General features: G+C 37.5%; 1 protein-coding gene across 2 annotated transcripts in view; it reads right to left on the reverse strand.

Moving 5' to 3' along the window:
• CACNA1C (calcium voltage-gated channel subunit alpha1 C) overlaps positions 1-25,195 on the reverse strand; it is a 483,479-nt gene that overhangs the window by 46,095 nt on the left and 412,189 nt on the right. Inside the window, exons 29-31 of one of the 2 annotated variants that reach the window (XM_032220856.1) lie at positions 8,656-8,739; positions 6,463-6,474; positions 244-265 (exon numbers count right to left, since the gene is read on the reverse strand). In XM_032220856.1, the coding sequence (XP_032076747.1) occupies positions 244-265; positions 6,463-6,474; positions 8,656-8,739 (118 nt within the window). Of the gene's footprint in view, positions 1-243; positions 266-6,462; positions 6,475-8,655; positions 8,740-9,327; positions 9,412-25,195 lie in introns of both variants that reach the window. The other variant, XM_032220855.1, reaches the window with a different exon arrangement.

Below are 25,195 nucleotides of genomic sequence, written 5' to 3' on the forward strand. Positions count from 1 at the left end.
AATGCATGGAGAAGATCTTGAATTTCTGAACTGGCAGCAAATCACAGCCACCAAATTTACTGATGCTTTTTTGACAGTATATCAAGAAGTTTGATTTCCCCAGGAATAGGTATTTTTAATAGTAAAGCATTAATAGGCTTATTAGAAAGAAAAGTAGGAGTGGATATTCCTAAATATCTAGGGGACATCCTCATCTCTCTCTCATTTCCTTATAATCATTTCTGTACAGCCATTTCATTAAACCTAAGGATAAACTTCTTTCACACTATAAGGGGCTAGGATCACGCCTTAAAAATAATCTCCTAAATACATAATTGATCGAAAATAACATATTGTATACCTTCTATTATTTTTTCCAGCATATAAACTCACTTACTGCATGCACACTTGAAGCTAAGACACAGCTGGCATCAAATTAGGACTGTTATGCTCAAAGCTTTACATCCTTTTAAATGCAATCATACATATATCTGAAATATATTATTCAGGCTTAGGATAGCTACACAGATACATTCACAAACCTTGCTAGCCATGCAGGAGTAGGTAAACTTACTTGCCTTTCACAGAACATTGATACTTTTGCAAATACAAGGACATATAATCTGAGCACATATAAGCAGCATTTTCATAGGTGCCTGATGGAGAACATCTGCTTTATTCAATTAATATAAGGGCACCTTTTCACAGGTTCTTTTTTAAAACTGTACTCAATTAGACTGACCCAAACTCAAAAGCCAGAAAAATATTTGACCCTGGACAGGTAGGTTTCTTTATATCTCCCTATAAAAGTTGAGGAAATGTTTATTTGGGGAAAAAAAGAAAAAAAGGATAAAAAAGTAAAATGTGAAACATATATCTATATGTGAGTTCTTTCTACTGTCTCTATCCTATATTCTCTTCTACTGCTATTTCTACATTGTTAATTATTATTGCAATAATTATGTGCTTTTTATATGTAATTACTATTGCATGAACTCTATAGTATACTTATAGAATAGCTATTTGCATTATTACAACATTTCCTCTTTACTATTACTACATGCTGTAAAATTACTAACAACACTTCTTATAAATCATGCACTACCTTATGTCTGAATGAAGGGGTGTCAAACTCACGGCCTGTGGGCCCGATGCGTCACCCAGCCCTGTTTTCATGAAGGGGGAAAAGTCGTGATACATCACGTGATGATGCAAGTTTGACACCTCTGTCTTAATTCATCTCTCTCTCTCTCTGGGATTTCTTCTCTGTTAATAGCCAGTCAGTAGAGTCCTTGCACCTTTCTACATTGTGCTTTGCTTTATACTGTTTTTTCCTCTGATCCAATCGCTCCTTTTGAAGGAAAAATACATTCTTTTATTCAGCTGCTTTCTAAAACATGAATCTCCTGCATTCTCCTTGTATACCTGTTTCAAGGTTGCAGCTTTATTGGCAACCCTGCCTTGCTGATGCTGGGGAAAAGGCTCAATGGAGGAGGGGGGTTGGGGTGGGTGGGAAAAGGCATAGGTGCCTATAATTATTCTAAACAGCCTGTTCTTTCACCTACCTATAGTTGCTATTTGCTATAGATTTCAAGCATGCAAGTGTACAGTGCTCTAAAAATAACAAAATGTGAAATAAGGAAGAAGGGTTAACAAAACACTAGAGTTTTTTTCAATAGGTTCTTAGATTTGAATTCTGAAGTTTTATTATTTTTAATTTTATTTTTATTTTTTCTATTTTGTGTTTTCTTATTTTGTAATGGTAGAAAATATATAAAAAATATATCCCTATAGATTAGCAATCCTCTTTTATTACCCAGAGAGAGGACTTATTTATTCAGGTATGAATTAAGAAACCAGAAATACTAGACACGTATCAATGGAGAAAACCGTTCTCAATATTTGTAATCAAATCCCTTTTAAAAGACCATATTCAAAGTTACATCTTTCAAATGTTGTCCTATTGTTATTTGGAAATTGCATTCCAAAAGTCCTTGTTCCTAAGTTCATAAATTGTTAATAGTCATTCTCCCAAACAAAACAGTTCCTCAGAAAAAAGTAAAGTGAGAAATTCTCATTTACCACCATTTCTCACAAAATAGGAGGATGTGGGCAATTTTGCCTGCAATATTGCACCCTAACCACTGAGCACTGAAATAAGATAAAGATTTCAGTCATTTTATTGCTTAGGATATATTATTCACTGTTAAACTTAAAAATTCCTTTTTAATTATGATGCAGCCTGGCCATGAATGCAGCATGAGAGCGTCTACTGAATAGGAGAAAGCCATTGTACTGCCTTCAGTTGACATTTAAAGACAAATCATCAATCAATGGTTTGCAACTAGTCCTCTTTTGGGAAAGAAGCTCACTGGATATCTTAATGGCTGATCGGAGTTGGTTCTGCCCTGTCATTCAAATGCATGTTCCTATTCAGTGGATTATATATTTGTGCAATTAGAAAAGCTTCATTGTTGTCAAGCAAAAAGCAAAGACAATTTTGACAGCATATGAGCTGGTCTTTTACTGCTCTAATGTCAGAGGTTGAGGACAACAATCTATAACCAAAGCATATTCTGGGTATTATCCAGCAATGAGTGCATAGCCAAGCAGACATACTGTATAAACCCCTAATTAATCAATAAGATGCAAAAAAATAAAATGAAACCAAAGGCTAAAAAAATCAAGAGGTATCTAAACATTAGGAATCTAAGCATGTGAATTTGTGTGTCTTTTTTGAGAAATAATATTAGAACTACCTACTTCCAAGTAAAATTTCATAGGTTGGATTTAAATCTTGTATTCATGGCCTTGGAAGGAAGTTAACAACCTTGTAAACATCTTAACTTAGAAGAAACTACCATGGCTTCTTGGGTAAAATTTGGTTTCCAATTGTTGCAAAGGGTAAATGAGAAGACACATCCTATAGTGATTTCTACCCCACACTCAGAGACCTACACCAGGGGTGTCAAACTCAATTTCATTGAGGGCCGCAACAGGGTTGTGTTTGACCTCAAAGGGCCTGGGGTGGGTGTGGCTAGGGTGAGTGTGGCCAGCTCGATGTCACACATGTCAGGGGTGTCTTTGGTGACCCGACCGCTCTGCTAGTGAAAACAGGGTCTCAAGTTCCATTTCTGGCTGTGATGGCCTCCTGCAATCATCTGCCAGTGAAACAGAGCTCAGGAGGGTCGAACACAACCCTGACGAGCTCCGTTTTCAGCTGCGACGGCCTCCTGCAAGCCCTGCCAAAAAAATGAGCTTAGGAGAGCCATGTGCAGCCATTTTCCCTGGCAGAGGCACCGCGGGCCAGTCCTTCACTGTTTCCATGGCGGCCCTGCAGGCCATATCTAAGCACCCTGTGGGCTGGATCCGGCCCTTAAATTTGACACCCCTGACCTACACCTTTAAAAAGTGACTCACAACTAATATTGGATTTGTTTTTGTGGAAATCCCAGTGATTTCAATGGAAATTTCTGACAATACAGTTCATTTGAAATGAAGGTAGCTAAAGAGTAGTTTCATGTGTTCATAATTTATATTCATGCACTAAACATGCACATGCAGTACATGCACATCCACTCTAATGCAAGAGAATTACATGCCAAGTATGTTAGACATCTAAACAATTACAAATGCATCCACATACAAGCTCAATTATACTTTTAAGGCTTGTGCACACATTGTCTACCCAAAGTGGATGTCACCTGCCCTGTGGAAACTAGTTTCCCCAATGAAGTCTCACTTACCTCTAGTGAATTAGCTCTAGCTCATCTTAGAGCTAGCGTGTTGCTCCCTAAAGGTAAGCAAAGCAGTTTAACAAGGAGTAAATTTAATGTGTGCACAAGCCCTAAGGGATACACCTGCATTCAGATATACAAACAAGTGACTGTTAAATGATTTAGACTATTTGAAATATCCTCCAAAGTGAAACAGATAAAAAGGAAGTAAACAGATAAAGAAATACACAAACACACACACACACACACACATTCTAGCCCTATTGAATTTTGATAAAATATATTTGCAGAACCATTCCTACATACCAGTAATGTACATGATCTGTTCTGTAGTCTAATTATACTACAGACTGAAATCTCATCACAAATACAGATTGTCAAGGTTTTTTTAATTACTAGGAAATTCCTTGTTTCATAAAGAAAAATTCCAAGGTTTTCCAAATTTTTTCTAGACTTCTTTTTCCCCAATGCTAGATTTATAATGCTCATTTTTTACCCAAAGCAGCAGCACGCCACAAACTGATTTAATTTATATTTGTTCTTTTTTTCAGTTTTGCAAGTTAATACTTTTGTTTTGTACTGTATTCAGTTTAATCTAAATTCAAAAAAATATATCAGGATAAACATTCATATTGAAATCCACAGTGAAAGGTGTAATTTCACATGAGTTTTTATTATGTGAAATTTTTTAAAAATTACTCCTGCGTATATTTTAATGTAAAATACACAAATGAATTTTGACCCTGTGTTGCATAATCAATGAATTAATACTAATTCATAGTTTTACCTGGAGAAAGATGTGCTGTGTAGCTGTTGAAGGGTAACAAAAGGGAATGTCTTTCAGGAACCCTTTATTAGAAATGTTTCCAAAAAGGATTGCTCCAGATGCAACTCTGAATGGAGCACTAAGGGCTTCATTAGTATGCCTTGCCAATCCCACAATGGATTATGTGTGTGTATTGGGATGGGGGTGGGCAAATATGCTTCCAGTTACTAAAAATGGAGATTATAACACTGGAAAAATTTTCACAGTGGACCTAGATATAGGAGAAAAATGATCCAGATTGCATGCCATAACAGCTAGAAATTATAGTCCAACAGTTAGAGGGCAACAGGTTGGGGAAGGCTGGTATATAAAAGGTATTTCTGAATTATATAGATTTTTTTAAAAAATTAACTGAATACTCTCAGGAATTGACTTATTATTTCTAAGGAAGAACAGAGCATATTTGTTTTAGAAGCCACTTTCTGGCACTTTCTACTGCTTTCTAGTATTGGGAAATTGTTATCTTTTGCACATGTTTCCCATTTTTCTACCATGGAGATAGTAAAATTCTCACATTCAGATCTTGATTTTTTTTTAATTTGGTTTTTTTTGGAACTTTGAGCTATAGATAATTCAGTTTTGTTCATGTTTCCTAATTAGCAGTCTCAGCAAAACCTTTCTGCTTGATCACTTGGTAGCAAACTGCCAATAATGTACTGTAACAAATTGTTACCAGTTTTTATAACTTTTGTGTTTTTGATCTGCAGTGTTTCAAAGGACATATAACTATACTGATATATTTTAGTTTAGATTTCATGTTGAAGGTTCTGAATGGTATACTTACTTATCTTTACATTTTTTGTTCATTTTTGTTTTACAGTTTTGAAGCTGATTGGGAAATCAGAAAGTTGTATATAGACTGGAATCAGGAGGAATTTTCATATTTTTATACTAAGAATTGAGTATAGTTCTGCACATATGGGAAAAATAAGAAATTGCTATGGCTAGATCTCCATATAAGGTTCAATAAATGAATTTGAGATGAGATTAATAATTTAAGCTTTATGATGAATTGAAAACCAATTGTAAGTTTATTCCTTTTTTTCTGAACATGCTTTCTACTCATTCAGGATAGTTTTCAGATAGTCATAAATAATCCCTTTTTATACTCCTCATCAAAGTTCTGCTTTTAGCTTACACAAATTTGCTGTAGTTTTGTGATTTTTCCTACATTAATATTTCTTAAAATGCATTAGATAGAACATCATGTTTTCTGAATAACTCCAAATCAAAAATAAGTATTTTATGGAGTTTGGATCCATTCAGTTTAACTAGTCATAGAAGTTCTCTATTCATGAATAAAGAAGAAAAATTGGCAGATTTCTTCTCAGTCATCAGCTTGAAACTATTTGCAAAAAAGACTAATAACTTAAAAGTAAGCTATTAAGAATATGTTTTAAGTTAAAAGACTCTGACAACTATTATCCTTCAATATAGATTTGAAAGATCATTCTAGTACTGAAATATTCCAAGACCAAATATTGAAATAGGCTGAGGGTTAACACTCTATTCAAGACTTTTTTTTGCTCTATCACTTGAGGTAATATATTGTGATATATATATTCATATATCCCATTAAGATTTGTAATTGATGTATTAAATGTAAGGGAATTTTAAAAAATAACATATTTATTTACCCCCTGTTTTTTAAAGATAAAATATCAAAGATGCATCTTTTTCAAAATTGTTAAAAACTTTTAAGAAGTATTTTCTTCCACTATAATGAAATTGAATTTTGACTGAAAAACACTTTAATGCATTCACACATGTGCACATATACATATATACACACTTGTGCGCCCACCCCCACCCCCACTGATTATGTACATCTGATTTTTTTATTCTTGCCTTCTGCTTTTCTGGTGATTAAATGCCTTTCAGTCAAATTGTCTCTGCATGGCAGAGTCCGTGGAGATGGACTTCAAAGTGTTCCTATCTAATGCATCCATCACCTTTCATGACAAAGTAATTAATGCCAAATAAGGCTCATTTTATACAAACCTGTTACTTTTGCAACAATTTTTAGAGATCAGTTACAGACTAATTTATTTAGTTAGTACAGGCTTATCATATGCTATCTGATTTTGGAATCAAGTAAAAAACTAATATCGTGTAGTCTATTCAGAAATGTTCCTTTTCTTCTTCCCTCTACCCACCATTTCAGTTTGTGCAGAACAAGCCAGCATATAGGCACACAAGACAGGCTCACAAAGCATGAGCAAAGCAAAACTTTCATGGTAGGAACGACAAAAGGAATGCTGCAATTGGTAAGTGAAGAGGGAACGTTTTCAATTTGTTCTGCAAAAAACAATGCCTATTTGTTGGGTGGCTGTGTGGACGGCCACAGACAGGATTATTTTGGAAGGCACAAATTGATAATAAAGGGCCATCCAGTTTCTTATTCTATAGGAATATGTGCAATATGACTTCAAACATTTCAGAACAAACTCCCATCTTTAATTGATTGCAAATTATCAGTGCATCAGATATGCAAAAAAGTTAGAAGAAATTCAAAATGAACAGCTTAATAAGAAATGTTAGAATTAAAGCAAAGATTAAAAGAGAAACTTCAAACATGCCAGGTAATTAAAAGACATATGCAAAAATTTTAGGGCCTGTATAGTAGAAGGGTATTCTTTAGAGGTGAAGTGGAACCAATATTAATGTCATCTGCACTTCAACATTACTTGGTACTGGGAAGTCAACTTTTCTGCTCTATAAATAACTGTTTAACATAATCAATCTCTGCTGTTCCATATTTAACTAAACTTAGTTAAATGTATTAGTGTACTGTACTAATATTTAGAAAATATACTCAACACTCATAGAGATCCATAAACATCCTTCCCTCATGTATTTGAGAAATTCTTAAAAGGCAGTTTTATTTTACTGGTACTTCAATCCTAGTTAGGATTATTGGTATATACATGGAGACCATTTATTTTTTGTTTCATTGCTTTTAAAAATAATTTAATTGATTCCTATTGCTTATTTATATTATAACCTGTAACTTGCCCATAGCCTGTTGTTTTGGGTGGGCTATAAAAACTTGCAGTCGATCAATCAATCAATGTCACATTTCACATATTTTCCTGCTGAATAATGTGGCTGTCCTATAGAGAATGGAATGTATATGTGATTAATCTAACTTATCTGATCTTAGGTCCAAATTAGAATTTTATCTGGAATGGGAATTAGCTCCGTAGAATTTACTGAATATTCTGAAATTGTAAATAATATTGGGGTGGTGTTATAATTAAATAATGGATTTTGCCAAACATAATTCCCTCAACTTATGATAATGAATAATATTTCTTTTCATCACTATAGCTGCCGCTGGTCAAGATCTCTGTAGATACTCAAACTGAAGCTATGCCAAATAGTGAATAATTCACACAGATAACGTTCACAATGCCAAAATATTCTTTCAGCCAGAATTTAACTAGTACTAATGGGTTTTTTTAAAAAAAAATTAGAGTCATTCCTCCTCTCATGAAGTTTTTTTCCATAAATAATTGGGAGACAAATAATATAATTTCATTTAGTGTGTAATATGTTATTATAGATGTTAGCTTAGTTGTTATGTCTTGTGGATTCAAGATTGAAGAAAAGAACTTGGGAAAACAAAGATCTTTGCAATTGTTTTTCCATATCTGGTTCCAACTATTCCACCTCGAAAGAGTTGCCCTATAATTCTTTGTGAAGTGGCAAGTACTTCCTTGCCCTAGGAAATTTAACATAGCTTTGGAAAACCAGTCTTGACTATTTCTACAACTTCCCAGGACAGAAACTTGCTTATTATTGTGCATTCACTCCACAAACTTTTCATAGATTCCTCCCCCCTACTATACAGTTTTTTTATTCATGCCAGGCTGATTATGGGGGAAAGAAAATGATGCAACAGTCAGAAAAGTCTTCAAAGTTGTTCTAAAACATAAACAAACAAGCAGAAACAAAAACAGAAGAAAATAAGCAATCCTTTAAAAAAGTCTTTAAATAGAAAGGGAGGGAGAAAGAAGGGAAGAGAGTAAAAAAAGAAGAGATTAAAAAACCCAGAAAAGACAAATGGATATTAAGAGCAGGCACATTCAGGGACAGAGGCCGGCTACTTACGGTCACCTCGGTGATTGCTATATCAACAATGCTACCCACAACAATCAAGGCGTCAAATGTATTCCATGCATCACAGAAATAGTGCTGCATGTGGCAGGGAAACCAAAAAAAAAAAAGGGGGGGGGGAAGAAAAAAGAAGAGAAAAACAAACAGGAGAGAGAAGGAAAAAGGGTATAAAAAAACCCAAAGAAAAACCAAAACAAACAAACAAACAAACAAATAAACAAAGCATGAAAGAGGGAGAGAAGAGAAAAAAAATAAGGAAAGAAAGAGGTTATGTGGGCATAGTAAAAACTCTCTTACCACTCTACACACTGGTTGCTCAGACCTCTGTAACATGATGGAAGGTTATCAATAAAAAGCCTGGTTAGTTAGAAAGTTACACTCAAACATGTCTGGCTTGGTTTGGTTTCATCTTTTGGGGAGGGGAAAAAAGCACACATACCCCAATCTCTGTGCGCCTTCACCGGCCACAGTTGTGACCAGTGAAAAGAAAGGAGGTCTTCAACCCTCCTCCTTTTTTCCCCCCCTGGGAGAAGGACGACGGCAAGGTCAATAAAAGCATGACTAGAGGGAAGAAAACATAAACCAGAAAAAAAAGAGAAGATAACAAGTAAAGAAGAAGAGAAGGAGGATTTGGTGGCATCCTAAGGAGGGTAGAGTTATACTCACATTAGTTTCACTGAGAATGACGTCTATAATGCTGCCAATTACGATGAGGAAGTCAAAAATATTCCAAGGATCACTAAAGTAACCCTACATAAGGGAGGGGCAGGCAGGATGGGGATTAAAAAGGAATGTTAGACAGACAGAAACAGTTCAGAATTGGCATTAGAATCACTGCCCTGATAATGCCAGGGGCTGTAGAAGAGCAGCTAGGATCAGGTGTTTCCATATAAGCACACAAGTTGGCATTACTCAAACATGTAATCCCATTGAAAGCAAAGGGATCAAGTGCTCATGTAAGGACTACCTGTGTGTATGCAAATTGGGGTTAGATTAATTCTGACTAAGGTGAAGGAGTCCTGCCTTTACTACTTTGTATTTTCTTTTGGTCTTTTTAAGTGTTATACCACTAATTTGTGGGCTGTTCATTAGAGAGTAACACTAGCAGGAAATAAATTGTTCCCACAGCTGTATTCTAAAAGGTTGTCTAGAGCCTAAAACAGAGCATTCTTTATATTCTGAAATAATAATCTCATAATGGCCATTGGTTGCATTGTGCTCAGAGTCAAACTACCGTGTTTCCTCGAAAATAAGACAGGATCTTATTTTCTTTTGACCCCCCCCCCAAAATAAGCGCTTGGCCTTATTTTCAGGGAGGTCTTATCATTTTTGAGGGGCAGGAGGTGGCGAGCATGGCTACTGCTGTGTTGCAATATTTTCAAAGGAGGGCTTATTTTAGCACATGCACTCAAAAGCTTGATTGGGCTTACTATCCGGGAGGTCTTATTTTCAGGGAAACAGTATAACTGACATAAATGACATAGCTGTCTTTGGAATATCCTGGAGACAGAGGAGGATCGAGTAGAAAAGAACTTTCTTGATTATGAAGAAGTGGATCTTTACCAACAGTTTACATGGCTTCAAGGCCTACTGAATTCAAGTTTCTCCTTTTATATGGACAATAACAGTTGTCATCTTTCATCCATATACTGTCACATTTAATTTATTCATTACTGTAGCATTAGATCCACTTTGATATTAAAAATGAACTGGGTAAGGTAGGATTTAAACTAAAGATTGCTATCTTACAAATCCTGAGGTGGAATTTACTCTGTTTTAAAATTAAAAAACTTGGGTAAATTTCCAAGTATTTCCAAGTATTTTGCAAGACTTGCAAAAATTCCTTTTCACACATTTATATTCTAAAATCTTCTCCCCACTTTTCTCTTATCCTATTAAATAGTGCCTATGCTGGTTTCTGGTTGTTTACTATTTTGTGCTAATCTATTTCTCCAGCTGTGATCAATTTTCAAAGAAACCAAACACAAGTGGCACAGGAGATGTTGTTCTTAGTACAGGAAGCTATAGGTCATGGGTGAAATGTGAGCCTGAATTCCCAGGATTTTTTAAAGGGAAAAAAAGGGGGGTGGGGAGGAAAATGGGAAAAGCAATTAGTTCCAACACTGGTGAAAAACCAGGTTTAGAAATGTTAAGAGGAAAGTAGTTAGAATTCACAGCTAGGCTAGACTCTGAATAAAGATCGGGTAGTTAGATTGCAATCCAGCTAAACATCCCTGGGTTGCAAATCTATCTAATTTTTACTCCTCAACAGTTGGAGGAACTGTTAAGAGAGTTTTGTGGGGAGAAAGTAAAAGAGAGGGTGAAATTAGAAAGAAGCAAAATGCATTTTTGAAACATACATAAGGAAAATTTCCAGGCAAACTTTCAAACATGGGCTAGTTTGAATTCAGCATTTTAATTATGGAGGAATAATTTTCTATTTATTAGCCCATTAAAACAGAACTGAGTACATTGGGAATGGAAAAAAGCATCAGCAGAAGATACATCATTCAATATTGTGCCTATAAATTTAGAGGTAAATGTTAAAATTAGTGCCGATGGTCGCCAGCATCTCTAGGAACTAGATCAACCTAGAATAAATATGGAATTAGACATTTACATAAACAAGAAGATTAAAAGGCACAGAGATTTTGAGTAATAACATAATACAAACATTCAATGCATACAAGAGCTTCATGTCCTCTGAACAGATGAAAGTTTTGAAAACTCAACCAAACCTGTTTCAATGAAATCAGAGGGGGTAGCCACATTTTTGGACACTAAACCATGAACAGAATGTATACTTTTCTAGCAATCAAACATCCATTGCAGTGTTAAGAATCCAGATTGAGATTCTCTTCCCCTATTCATGCTAGGAAATAAAAAGCTCCCATTGTGAATAGTAGAGTCAATGGACATATTTCAGCTGGTTTAACTACCACTTCCCTTGTGTCTTTGCCTCAATCTGGATCCTCCTCCTCCTCCTCCTCCTCCTCCTCCTCCTCCTCCTCCTCTCAATTCTAGCTATTTGTAATTAGCAATATCCATGACAGATCTATCTAGTTTATCTCTCAAAACAACCGTATAATTTTGGGGGTATACAGTTTTGAAATATGTCATAGTTTTACAAACTGCACCCAGTAAAACACAAAATAGTATACTGTGGCTACAATTGTTATTGTGTACATTTTGGTAAGGTTTTCATGACAAATACTAAATTATTTATTACATGCTGTCTTACTTCTGCCCAAAACAAAATTTGAAATTAATACTTCCACATTTTCACCAGTGTAATCAATAAACCACAATATTCCTCATAGGAATAAACTTTACTACCTTTGGACCTGATTGTAATTCAGTCTAATTTATTTATTGGTGTACTGTTTTTTAGGAAATTAGACACTGCTAGGAAATTTTTTTTGTATATTTATCAAGCTATTGATGTTGGATCAGGGTTATCATACAGTGATTGGCAAGGAAAAAAAGTCACTGTTGTACTAAATATAAACTATTTATATTTAGATAAAGGAAGAAGGATTTTAAAAATAGCTTTAGTATGGTGTGAGAGAGTGAATCTATTCCCACTAATTATTTTAGAATTCATGGCCATCCACATTATGCCTTTTAATCTTCTGAGTTCTTGACTGTTGGCTAGGGAGATAAGCTTTGTTTGCCTCCAGTCATTATTAGGGTATTATTTTACAAAACAAAGCTTTATAATTAAAAAAAGGATAACTAAAAGCTAACCAAATTCAGAATAAAGCAGATCTTGTGATTTCAAGGGGATTTGCCAGATTTTCTAGCTTTACCAACTAAGATTACCAACAGTATTTTGGCTCAGTCATTTAGTGAAGTAAACATATGAAGTTTTAAATGAATCCATTACAGTCAGGGTCTGCTCCATTAAAATATAGGCCTAAAACTCAGGAAAGAACCAGATTTATTTTGCAGAACTTAAGTTATTTTCTCAAACCAGCCTCTCTTATGCAAGAGATCTCTATCACAGAACTACAGTATTCTGTGTTTATATAAGAATAACCAATAGTTTAGTGTTGTAAAGCTTCCCGTCTTTTAGTTTCAGCTGTTTTTTTACTACATACCATTGTGTAGTCTGAGAGACATCATTAAACATGAACAAGGTGAAATAATTAAAAAATATTCTAATTTGGTTGAAAGTAGGAACATTTAGCAATAGGGGCAGGCAAACTTTTAATGACAAAGATTGCATAATTATTTTGCCTGGCAGGGTTAAATGGAGCCAGGATTTTCAAATGAGTTTTCTTTAAGTTTTGGGAGGGGTTTTTGTTTTGCTTTTTAATGTTAACTAAGATTCTTTTTCCTCTACCTTTACCTTAAGATTCTTTTAGGGCTTACAGTGCACTTTATTTTGTTTTAATGTTTCTCACTTCAAAGTGACTAGAAACGATGTTACTTTTAGCAAGTTGAATAGTAGCTTTGAAGAGTCCCCAAAAGGGATTTAAAGCCTGTATGGAGCCCTGGTGCCCCATGTTGCCAAATCCTGGTACGATCTTTAGACTTTAGTCTACTTTTCTGTTTCTTCATTATTTTACCAGTTGAAAAAAAATGTTCTTTAAAGGAAATTTCTTTTTAAGTGTGTTTGTTTGATTTTGTGGATGACAAATTGCTATCAACAGTAACCAAAACTTACTGGAAACCAAGTGTCTGAAACTGTTTCCTGGGCCCACGTGGTTTATCTTTACATAAGAGCTTTAGAAAGGGAACAGATTATTGAAGCAATGACTCCTCAGTCTAGGAAGGAGGAGGCATTTTCCCATCAGAAAATTTGTGGTGAGTTTCTTTTTTCTCCCAAGAGAAAAGGCTAGGGAGGTTTTCATGAAAAACAAATTGATAGCATTGTTTATTTTTGCAACTGGAATGGTTAGAGTGAAACAGTTAATCTCCCACCCAATGGAAGTCCTCTTGCTTTCTTGTCAGAGGTAAGAGTTAGGTTATCATTCTGTTTAAAATTCCAGAAGAGTTCCCAGACCTTAAGTGGGAATTTCTTTATGCTACAGAATGTCCTGATTTTTTTTTAAACTCAAGAGACAGGAGGCTAAATATTTTTTTCCTCAGAAATAATAGTTTGGCTTCACTGTTAAATACAATACTTTTTTCTAGCAAACCATTTCATAAGCAATTAAATATGAAAAAAGCATCAAATGTACAGAGTAGGTAGGTGGTATGGAATCTCATTTGTGCAAGGAAAAAAGCACCTGTCAAACCAGCCTTCAGTTTCCTTGCCTACTCTCAAGCTTATCCTTCATATACTCAAAGGTTTTCTTGGTCTTTCATGCTAAATGGAGAGAATGAAGTAGAGAGGAGTGCAAATTTCCACATATTCTATTTGTTCATGAAATTTTCACATATTCTATTTGTTCATGAAGTATTTCATGAACCTGTCCAGATAGCCACAGGAACCCATGAGTCATGTCTGCTTGTTGCTTATGTCAGCAAACAACAAAACCTGTTAAAAGAAGTTCTCATTTAGCATCCTCCAGCATCCCTTTCTTGGCTAAATACCAAGGAATCTTCACATCCCTATAGCCCATTTGAAAATCAGCAGCATTAATCAATAAGTCTCTCTCTCTCCTCCCTCCCCCCCTTTCTCCCTCTCCCTCTGTGTGTGTGTGTGTGTTTGGCTGCATGTCATAGTGCCACAATAAAGATAGGGTCAAAATAGCAGTTGACATGGGTAAACAAGGATGGTGCTTTAATCATGATGCTGGCACCTCCATCTTGTCCAACTGATCAGCAATCAACTAGTAGTAACAAACTGCAGTGCAATTAGCAGTTGAAATGACTATTTTCCTTAGGACTATTTCAACAGGAACTGGATTTACAAAATTTCCTTCTCCACCCCAGCTATCTTGATCAAGATAGTTTTTCTCTCCTACAATGAGTAAGCGAAAACTGCTCTCCTGTAGGCATCAGGATGATGGGGAGAATGAACAGGTTGTAAAGTCTGGTTGGCCACTGTGACGAACAAAACACTGGACTAAGATGAGCCTTGACATGATCCAGCCAGGCTATTCTTATATTCTTTAAGTTGATCTTTCTCAATCAAACTATGTTTCCCATTTTTGATAGTCCCAGGCAGACTAATGTAATCAAAAGTCTGAGATACCTGAAATACTGCCTTATTCTAGTAAAATAGTTTTAAATAGTCCTAAAAATACATTATCTCTTTTTGTTGCTATTCTGCACCGTTAGCAGTTAAATTTGTATTTTATTTCATTTTACTTCATTTGCGTTTTATTTAATATTTAATGTTTTTGATTTTTGGAACATTAAGCATCCCAACTGAAAATATTTAAATTTGGTACATTTTTGTTATTCCTTAAATAACAGCTTTATCTAAGCAATTCATATTTATGTCAGGAAAGAAGCAATAGTTGTACAGTATATGTGGTAACTGGCAATTATGAGGCAGCAAAAAATGGCTTCAGCCAGGTTTCGTTTCAAAGTTGAAGTGGACATGGAGCTTTCAATGGGTGCGTTACTTGGAACGCTGACAATAACTGGATTTCATTCTAGCCACTGTGTATCTTGGGCTCCACCTATTAATAAAAATGTAAAGGTGGAGCCTTCCTATCTTTCTAACCCAGGCCTGAATTAATAGGGAGAGTGCTAATCATTTCATACAATGAAAATATTCCTCTGTTCCTGGTCTGCAATGTTTTGGAAACTTCCATTTTTATTCCCAGGGTCAATGAATTCTGTTACTTTATAGAAATATAGTTGATTAGTATTGCAAAAGTTTCATCATAAATCCTTATTTATCATAAAGCCAATTAGACAGTGGCAGATAGGACAGCACTCCAGAGGGTCAATGTCATTGCCCAGAGGATCATTGGTTGCCCTCTTCCCTCTTTGGAAGAGCTTTATAGCTCCTGCTGCCTTAAAAAAGTTCAAAACATTCTTAAAGATCCATCTCATCCTGGGCACCCTTTTTTTGAACTATTACCATCTGGCAGACGGTACAGGATAATAAAAGCAAGGACAAATAGGCTGAAAAACAGCTTCTATCCCAGGGCAGTAATCATATCGAATTTTATGGTATACTGCAATATCAGGTTTTCAATTTCAATTATATAGAATGTAAAGGATGTATGTTTGTGTTTTTATTTTTATAGTTATAATGTACACTGGAAATGGCATTTAATTTCATTGTACCATGTGCAATGACAATAAACTAAACTAAACTAAACTTGACCTACTTGTGTATTGTTTACACACTAGCTGGACCTTATGATACTGGCTAATTCCCTTCTGTGTTGCATTGGCTTTGAAGACCCATTTGTTTTCTTTCTTGCTGGTGCCTTGACAAGTTTGTATGTGTCATTATTATGAAGAGATTCGATTATGCAGCCTTTTTTGGCTCAGTGACTGACATTTTCTTGATGTCTTTCAGTGAGCAGGGTTCTGTTATCTCCTTCTTTGAACAATATAGGAAAGCCTTTAGGGTGGAGTGTCTTTCTTGGATCTCTCTCAGCATCTGATCTGTGGCACCTCATTTTCTCCTACCTGCTCTGCCATACCAGTTTAAAGATTCCCTAAGAAGCCTGTAGTCTTGGCTCACTGACTAGCTAGATGTGGGGAACATGTTCTGACACCTCCACGTTTTATTTTTCTCCTCATCAAAATCAGTAGCACTATGCATCTTGACAGGTGAAGAGCAGATTCTAGGATTTTGTATACAGTGCGGTATTTTGAGTATTCAACCATCATTTCTGTCATACATCTGCAAATTCAGTTTGAGTCTCTTTTCTTCTGACCTACAAGCCTAAATCGAAACCTGTCATGTACCCTAAACTGGACTTCTTTCCATGTCGAAATGTATGGTATAGGGGATTGCATTTAAGGCTTTGCTTGGGTACCTAATTTGCACTGGTGGATGTGTTGATTGTTTCTTCCCAATATTGCATCACTGCAGCATGTATCTCATTGTCTTAGTCAGAATTTTTCTTCTTTGCTGTGGTGGTGCAGTGGTTAGAATGCAGTAATTCTGTTGACTGCCAATTGCCAGCACTTCGGCAGTTTGAGTCTCACTGGCTCAAGTTTGACTCCTGTGTGCTGGAGAAAGACAAGAGTAATGTCTCCTTCTGAATTTTATTAGTTTGCACACTCTGCCTTTGCCTTTCTTTCACTGTTGTAGATTGATTCCATTCTCTTTGGAATGTACGTATGTACGCTGGCAATTTTGGTTTGTCTTTCTTGGGGTGCTTGGCATAGAGATGAGCCAGACTGCTGTTTATCTGAACTCAGCTTTATGATTCTTCAGAGATACTTGAAGTCTTTCAGAATAGTAGAATTCAAACTAAGTTATTATAAAGATCTGCTCCACATCTTTCATTTCTAAGAAGGAAACCACCATTTCATAGATAAAGATTTTAGAAGTAAAGCAATTAGCAGTTCACCTTGGTTTCTTAGATCTGGCCTCTCAACTTGCTTGACCACGTCAAGCATTTTATTCACATGCAAATGCAGGTTTTCATCTCTTGTTACAGTACAGAAGTTCCTCAAAAGATGTACTTTTGAAATGCTGAATTTTTCATCATAAAGGTTAGAAAGATTCCTCGATACCCTCAACTAGTTCTAAATGACATTTAAAGTCGAATCAATCATTATCAACCATATCATTTGTGAAGCATCTATGTTCTCTAATACTTTCCTCTATCCATCAGTCTTTCCTCTTTTAACATTTATACAAACCAGTGGTGGGATTCTGTGGGCATGGTGTGGCTTGGTGGGCGTGGCTTGGTGGGTGTGGCAGGGGAAGGATGCTGTAAAATTTCCATTCCCTCCCCACTCCAGGGAAAGATTACTGCAAAATCCCCATTTCTTCCCGATCAGCTGGCACTCGGGAGGCAGAGAATAGATGGGGGCAGGGCCAGTCAGAGGTGGTATTTATCAGTTCTCCAAACTACTCAAAATTTCTGCTACTGGTTCTCCAGAACTGGTCAGAACCTGTTGAATACCACCTCTGATGCAAACCCTTGGTCATTTTGACCAGAGAAGTCTGGTCCTTTCAGCTTTTATACAGACTGTCTCAGGTGCTGCTTTCCCAATTTCTTTGTCTTTTACAGGAATTTCTACCTTTTCTGTGCTGGTTTTATGTAATTCTATTTGGAGGAAGCTCTTTATGTTCCTGAAAAATGTCTTCCTGTAAACTGAGATTCACTTAGTGTAAAGACTATTGAGGTAGGTTGTCTAGCTACAAGTAGAAGAAGATTTGTTTACATGAAATATAAAAATCTAAGCAGACCAGCCTAGCACCTGGCTAGCTATATCCTACCAGAGGAGAGTCATGGGGAGAATACTCCATTTATGAATAACTAGGGAATAAAGGTGGAAAAGAAAAATTTGAGATTAGCAACCTCCTGAAGAAAGAGCAAACAGAATAACAAATAAAGATAGAAATCCCAATTCTATCCATACCTCACCACCTCTTATGACCAGTAGGTTATGAGATGCTGAGAAAGGGTGCATTTGAAGTCATGTTGTCAAGATAAATAAGCATTATTGCTAGATGAAGCAGATTTGAATCCCTTGGATCCTGGCTAAAAAACAGTATGCAATCACTTCTTTACTATCATTTCGCATATTCTGACTCAACAGCCTAAATCAAATACATGTGTTCTATGGAATATTACTAAGTATCAACATCAACTGCTATCAAGCAAAGATAATGCATGCTTTATTAAAGTCCCAAGACAATTTAGCCATGGCAATAGATATGAAATCAGCATTGCCAAATGGAAGAAAGGAGAAAAAAATCTTCAAAGCTAAAGCTACCTGGGGATCATAGAAGACTGCTAGAAAAGCACAGACTATACACAATATTTATTAGTTTCCATCTTACAGGTTTTTTTTAAAGGCAACTACTGCAAATTGATTACCTTATGCTCTTCTGAAAAATGCTCTACAATATTCAATTCACTATTTTAGTAAGGAAAAGACACAACTTCCATCTTTGAAATTTGTCTCAAAGCATATTTTTTCCTTCTCCCAAAGACGTTCCCCCCCCCCCCAGGAAAAAAATCAGCCCAATTTTTTCACCATGATATAGAACTATAATTCCACTTGGAACAGTTTATTTATTCCTATCCAGTTCTTTAGTTCTGGTATTACTTTTCTTGGGTCCCTTAAGTATTGTAAACATATTATATTAAAACAAGAGTACCGGTATGGCTGATTATATTGATGAAGCCTCAGTCCAAATCTCTGTATAACTTTAATCAACAATTACTTGTAAAAGTTATTTGGGAAAAAGATATAGGTTCAATTCTAAGAGCATTAGTACCAGGAGGGCAACAGATGATGGGGCCTTTATTCACCATCAAACAGAAGTATCTAGTGAGGTACCACTGCACATGGTAGTCTGGTATTCCTCAATAATCAAAATAATTTTAGAAATGGAGGTGGGGCAAGAGGGGGTTACCCTTAAACTGTCAGACCTGCAAGCCATCTGTTCTTTTTGGATTTAAGGCCTGCCACATTTTCTACTGTGGGAAAATGGGAGGGGGGATTATATGGAATTGGTGATATGTAGCCATAACAACATTCTTCCTCAGAAAGTCAAGGTTGCTTTTCCCCCTGCACCTGGCTAGATGTGGATGGGAGGAGTCTGTCTTTGTGGCCGTGGAAGATTGGACCATATGATGGACTTGTGGGTGTTGGGGCAGGATCTTGAACTTTCAACTGGGTGGGAAAACCTGGAAGCTTTCAGATTAAGGTTTTCCCAGATGTGCCAACATGACATCTCTAATAAAATGGAATATTGAGGAAACTCAAGACTTGGAGTTTTATTTGGTTGTGGGTGTTTCTTGGAACCCTGATATTAACCCAAATCCATATAATCCCCCTCCCATTTTCCCACAGTAGAAACTGTACCAGGCCTGAAATCCAAAAAGAAAAGATGGCTTGCAGCTCTGACAGGTGACATAAACATTTTTATTAGTGATTTAGATGGTGAGATAGTGAGATGGTTACTACATTGGTTGATATCACAAGATCCTTTTATAATTTATAAGTTCAATTCAACTTTTAAGGTAATGTGGGTAGAATGTATATTATTTATATATTAGAGGCTGACATAATAAAGGTAGTCCTTAACTTGCAACCACAATTGAAACCAGAATTTTTGTGACTAAACAAGGCGGTTGTTAAGTGAGTTCATGCCCACGATGGGTTTTTTTTGCCACATTTGTTAAGCAAATCACTGTAGTTGTTAAATTAATCATGTGGTTATTAACAGAATTCGGCTTCCCCTATTGACTTTTGTCAGAAGCTGGTTGGGAAGGATGTAAACAGTGACCTGGCCATAACGGCTGAAAATACATGCCAATTGCCAAGCCCCTGAATGTTGATCACATGGATGATGCAACAGTCATAAATGAGAGGACTGCCATAAGTCATTTTTTTTCATTGCTGTTGTAACTTCAAACTTGTTGTCTCTAAACAAATGGTTGTAAGTTGAGGACTACCTGTATTTTAAAATTATATTGATAAATTAGGAAACAATGATTTCAAAAATAATATTTGTTTATCTCATTTCTCAACTCCCTCCCACTCTGGTGGCTTTATAGATTAAAAACAGAATGAAAACAATGCAGAACAAAGCATAAAACATAACTAGAGGGAAACCACTGAAGGACACAACCTAAGTTCATTGCATCTAGTATTAAAAAGGGACCTGCTCAATCATCTCTATCCAGGTTTTCAAAGGCAGGCTATTTCAAAAAACCCGCCTTTCTGGGTCCCTTTAACTGTTGGGTTACAGAACAGGCTTACCCTACTGGAGTGAATAGAACTGCCAGTTAGTAGAGAGGGCATAAGGTAAAGGTTCCCCTCGCACATATGTGCTAGTCGTTCCTGACTCTAGGGGGCGGTGCTCATCTCCATTTCAAAGCCGAAGAGCCGGCATTGTCTGAAGACGTCTCTGTGGTCATGACTAAACGCTGAAGGCGCATAAAACGTTGTTACCTTCCCACCAAAGGTGATCCCTATTTTTCTACTTGCATTTTTACATGCTTTCAAACTGTTAGGTTGGCAGAAACTGGGACAAGTAACGGGAGCTCATTCCATTACGCAGCGCTAGGGATTCAAACCGTTGAACCGCTGACCTTTCTGATCGACAAGCTCAGCATCTTATCCACTGAGCCACTTTGTCCCTTGTCAGAGAGCGCATAGGGTCCCTCAAATATCTAGCCTTAATGTGCCCCTGTGCCTGTTGTCTGAGCCCCACAGATTTCTACATACAATTCAAGAGACTGGTTATCACTTGTAAAGCTCTACAATGATATAAGGAGGGCATAGGGTCCCTCTACATGCGCTCTACATGGGGCTGCCCCTGAAGAGTGTTCGAAGACTATAGTTGGTCCAGAATGCAGCTGTGTGAGCGATACTGGGTGTACCTAGATACACCCATGTTACATCCATCCTCCGCGAGCTGCACTGGCTCCCTATTGGTCTCCGAACGTGCTTCAAGGTGTTAGTTGTTACTTTTAAAGCCCTACATGCTTTAGGACCTGGCTACCTGAGAGACTGCCTCCTGCCACATACCTCCCAACGACCAACTAGATCTCACAGGTTGGGCCTCCTCCGGGTGCCGTCGACCGGACAATGCCGGCTGGTGGCCCCCCGGGAGAGGGCCTTCTCTGTAGCTGTGCCAGCCCTGTGGAATGATCTTCCCCTAGATATCCGGACCCTTACCACTCTCCCGGCCTTCCGAAAAGCCACCAAGACCTGGCTGTTCCGGCAGGCCTGGGGCTGTTGATCAATGTCTAGCCCCACTCAGACAGAATGGATGGTGTGCAATTTTAACAACTGTATTTTTTACCTTTAATTTTTTAAATGCTTTTATCTTGTCTGTAAGCCGCCCAGAGTCCCAAGGGAGTGGGCGGCATACAAATTTTATTAAATTTCAATTTCAAATTTCTCTATCTAGCCTTTATGTCATTATAGAGTTTTACAGGTGATAACCAGTCTCTTGAATTGTATATAGAAATCTGTGAAGCTCAAACAACAGGTACAGGGGCATGCATTCTGGACCAGTTGTAGCTTCTTGGTGACTTCCAAGGACAGATGAACATCACACTGCAGTAGCCCAATCATGCGGCATGAATGACTATGGGGGGGGGAGGCTCTTGGTCCAGGAAAGGGGTCAAGCTGAGCCTATACAAAGGCCTTCCCTGACCACAGCTGCCACTAGACAGGTGAATGGACAGCTTTTTCAAGCAGAGGAAGAGTAGAGGGTAGAACAAGAAGCAATTATGACAAATCGCGGCTTGAACTATCTTGCTTTGCATGTAATGAGTCTATCTCATATATTAGTTTCACCTTTTAAGTTGCATTACAGAAATAAATGAACTTTTGCACGATATTCTAATTTTACGAGTTTCATCTGTAACTGATGCCTTTGTAAACTGACCACTAGAATCAACAAAGCAATTAATAAATGCCATTTTCAATATCTTAAAAGAAGCGCATTAAAAAAAGAGTTGGTATCTTTGTTTTCATAGCCATGAAGTTTTTTGTGCTGAAATCTTCTAAGGGTGAGATTTTGTCAGGCTTCAACACTGTCACACTGCATCCCTGAAAGAATCCTGCTGTTTTCCTTGATTTGCTGCTTTGGTAACCTTGTGGGCAATGCAGAACAATGGGACTGCCATGGGAAGCAGGATTGGTTAGGCAGATGCAGATTATCAAAGAAAAAGGTGAGAAAAAGGAAAGCAACCTATCATAGCTTCATATCTCTTTGCATCATAGATATGCGTGACTGGGAAGCTAAACTTACTGGAGATAAGTTTGTTTGACTCGATAGGATAGGATAGGATTGTTGTGGCCTGCTAGCAACCAGCAGAGCTGGCAGGAGATTCGGACAGTGAGGAGGTTGGAAAGGAACATGGGCCAGTCCTGGAGTCTGGGGAAGGCTCTGATGAGGGCTCCGTGTCGGAGGCAGAGATGGCCAGGGCCATCTGACAGTTATCAGCTTCCCATCAGCTGCCCATCGGAGTCAGACATCAGTGAGGCAGACAAACAGCTGGAACCTGTTCCCAGTGTGCGCATGCACAAAGTTGCCAGACGAAGGGAACAGCTAGGTAACAAGGGTTGACTTGGGAGTAAGGCCACAGGTGGCCAGTGAATGGCCCCTCACATAGGGAATAAAACAGGAGCGAAAAGGGAGGTGTGTTTGCAGGAGACAATTAGTTCAGGAAGCATTCTTGCCAAGTATTACGGCGTCTGAAAGATATCAGTCTGGCCAGTCTCTAAGCCTGATAAAGGTCAGTAATTGTGAACTATCTTGAAAGACTGTGGGAGAGGAAAGATATTGCTGGAGATGAATTCACTGTAAATTAAATAAAAGGGGTTTATCAGGATGAGGACTTGGCTTCGTGTTTCTGGGGAAGCCTAGGTTAGAACAAGGATGGGATAGGATAGAATAGACCAAAATGCTGCATTAAAAAGTGCCCTGGGATCCAAAGATTAAAGCCTGATGAAAGTAGAAGATTGGCTTCAGATAGTACTTCTGTGGTTCTCTAGTAAGGATTTGCCCTTCGCAAGAACCGTGGAAGGAGCCACTATTCCATGGTAATGAATCTGGAGATTTTCAAGAAGTTGAGATACAAGTATTCCTGAATTGTGATCACAATTGGGACCAGAATTTCTCTTGCCTAAAGCAAGGCAGTTGTTAAGTGAGTTGATTTTATGATCCTTTAAGCAAATCGCTGCAATTGTTAAGTGAATCATGCAGTCATTAACCGAACCTGCTTTCGCCCACTTTTTTAAAGGGCTCTAAGATTAAGAAGAGTGAGAGATTCTTTCTTTGCTCAAATTAACTACAATGTTTGGAATATAAGGGCTCTGATATGGAGGCTAAACTCTGAACCATGTAATTTCAGTCAATCTCCTTTCTAGCCCACCATGAAAGCATTGGTCATGACAAGTGTAGGATAAATAAAATAGATCTATGATGAAAAAGAGAGAGCTTTTCAGGCTGGGGCTTTGCAAGCTTAATTTATTGCTTTGTAAACAGCATCATTTCAATCAATGGCCGTGTAATGATAGAGCAGAGCATGCCACCTGTGAAATGATAGAAAGCACTTCCATGCCAGTCAGAAAAGATGCATCAAGAGAATGGCAGATTACATGAAGCCCTGGTTTGTTTTCACAGTCCCAAATCAAGTGCAGAGATATAATGGTCGCTGGACTGACCAACCATGCAGGGGGCAATAATAAGAACAGCTGAAGAGAGAAAGGCTAAGAACAACAAAACTTTCTGAGGACCAGAGGTGGGGTCCTACCAGTTTGGCTGAACTAGTAGTGGCATGCTGGCCTGGGTCGCAGAACCGGCAGCAACCCAGGCTGGCCACGCCCCGAAACCAGTTCCCATGTTGCCGCCGTCGCCATCTTTTTTTAAGGTTCTGTGCATGTGCAGAACAATTTCCATTGAATTGTGCATGCGCACGGAGCACTTATCTAGCACGCGCGCACATGCAAACCGCATGCACGAGCGAATCGGCAGTAAGGCCGGCTGAAACCCACCCCTGCTGAGGAGCACCTACCCTTGTGTGATAGTTGTAGACGTGAGGATACAGTCACTTTTCATGTTTTCCTTTTTGAAAGTGACCTCAAGAAAATATTAGTACTTGTAGACCACTGGTTCCCAACCTTTTTTTGGCCATGCCCCACCTAAGCATCTTTAAAATCCAGATCCCTCACCCCCTCATGACATATAATTCTTATTTTACTCAAAAAACGAACTGTACTCACAGGGAGGAAGCCTAAAAGGCCATTAACTTGGTTTAACAAGGTTCAAATTGCCCCCATTAAAAATCAAATTGCCCCACCACCACCATGGGGCGTGGGCCCCACATTGAGAACCACTTTTCAACTGTTTTAGACAGTTGAATAGTTTGGACGAAAGAAGCCAATTTTTAAATTGGATTTTGAAAAAACAGGTACTGAAAACACTGTTTTAAGAGCTCAAAAAACAAACCATTGTAGGCAGCACTGAACTTGTCCTGGGAGATGCTTAACTTTCTTCTTTTCTTAATGATCCACTGAGTCCAATGGTTGCTTACTTAGCAGGAATTTAGTTTCCTCTCGTTTATTTACAGGGAACATATTTCAGTATTGTTGCCTATCAGAGGCCTGAAAAACAGCTGGAACTGTAGATGTATACCCTATGATGCCATCTGATCTGCAATGATACAGTTGGAGATGCCGTGGGTTTATGGTACGGTGTGGCAGTATCTAATCCAACTGACACTTTTAACTAAACCTCTAAACTGAGAGAATAGAATATGACATGTAGACTCCGTATCTATTTATTGACAGTGACAGCATTGTTTTCAAATATTCAGAACTGCTAGCCTTTCTCTGAATATATAGTATACTGAATTAAAAGGGTCCCAACTATATTTGCATGTAAGAGTGTTTTTAATGTAAGTTGGAATTAGTAGGTAATTCCTAAGGTATTTTTAGTATATGGGCAAGAATTTCTAACTTT

The sequence above is a fragment of the Thamnophis elegans genome, chromosome 7 (genome assembly GCF_009769535.1).
Source record: "Thamnophis elegans isolate rThaEle1 chromosome 7, rThaEle1.pri, whole genome shotgun sequence".
NCBI lineage: Eukaryota > Metazoa > Chordata > Lepidosauria > Squamata > Colubridae > Thamnophis > Thamnophis elegans.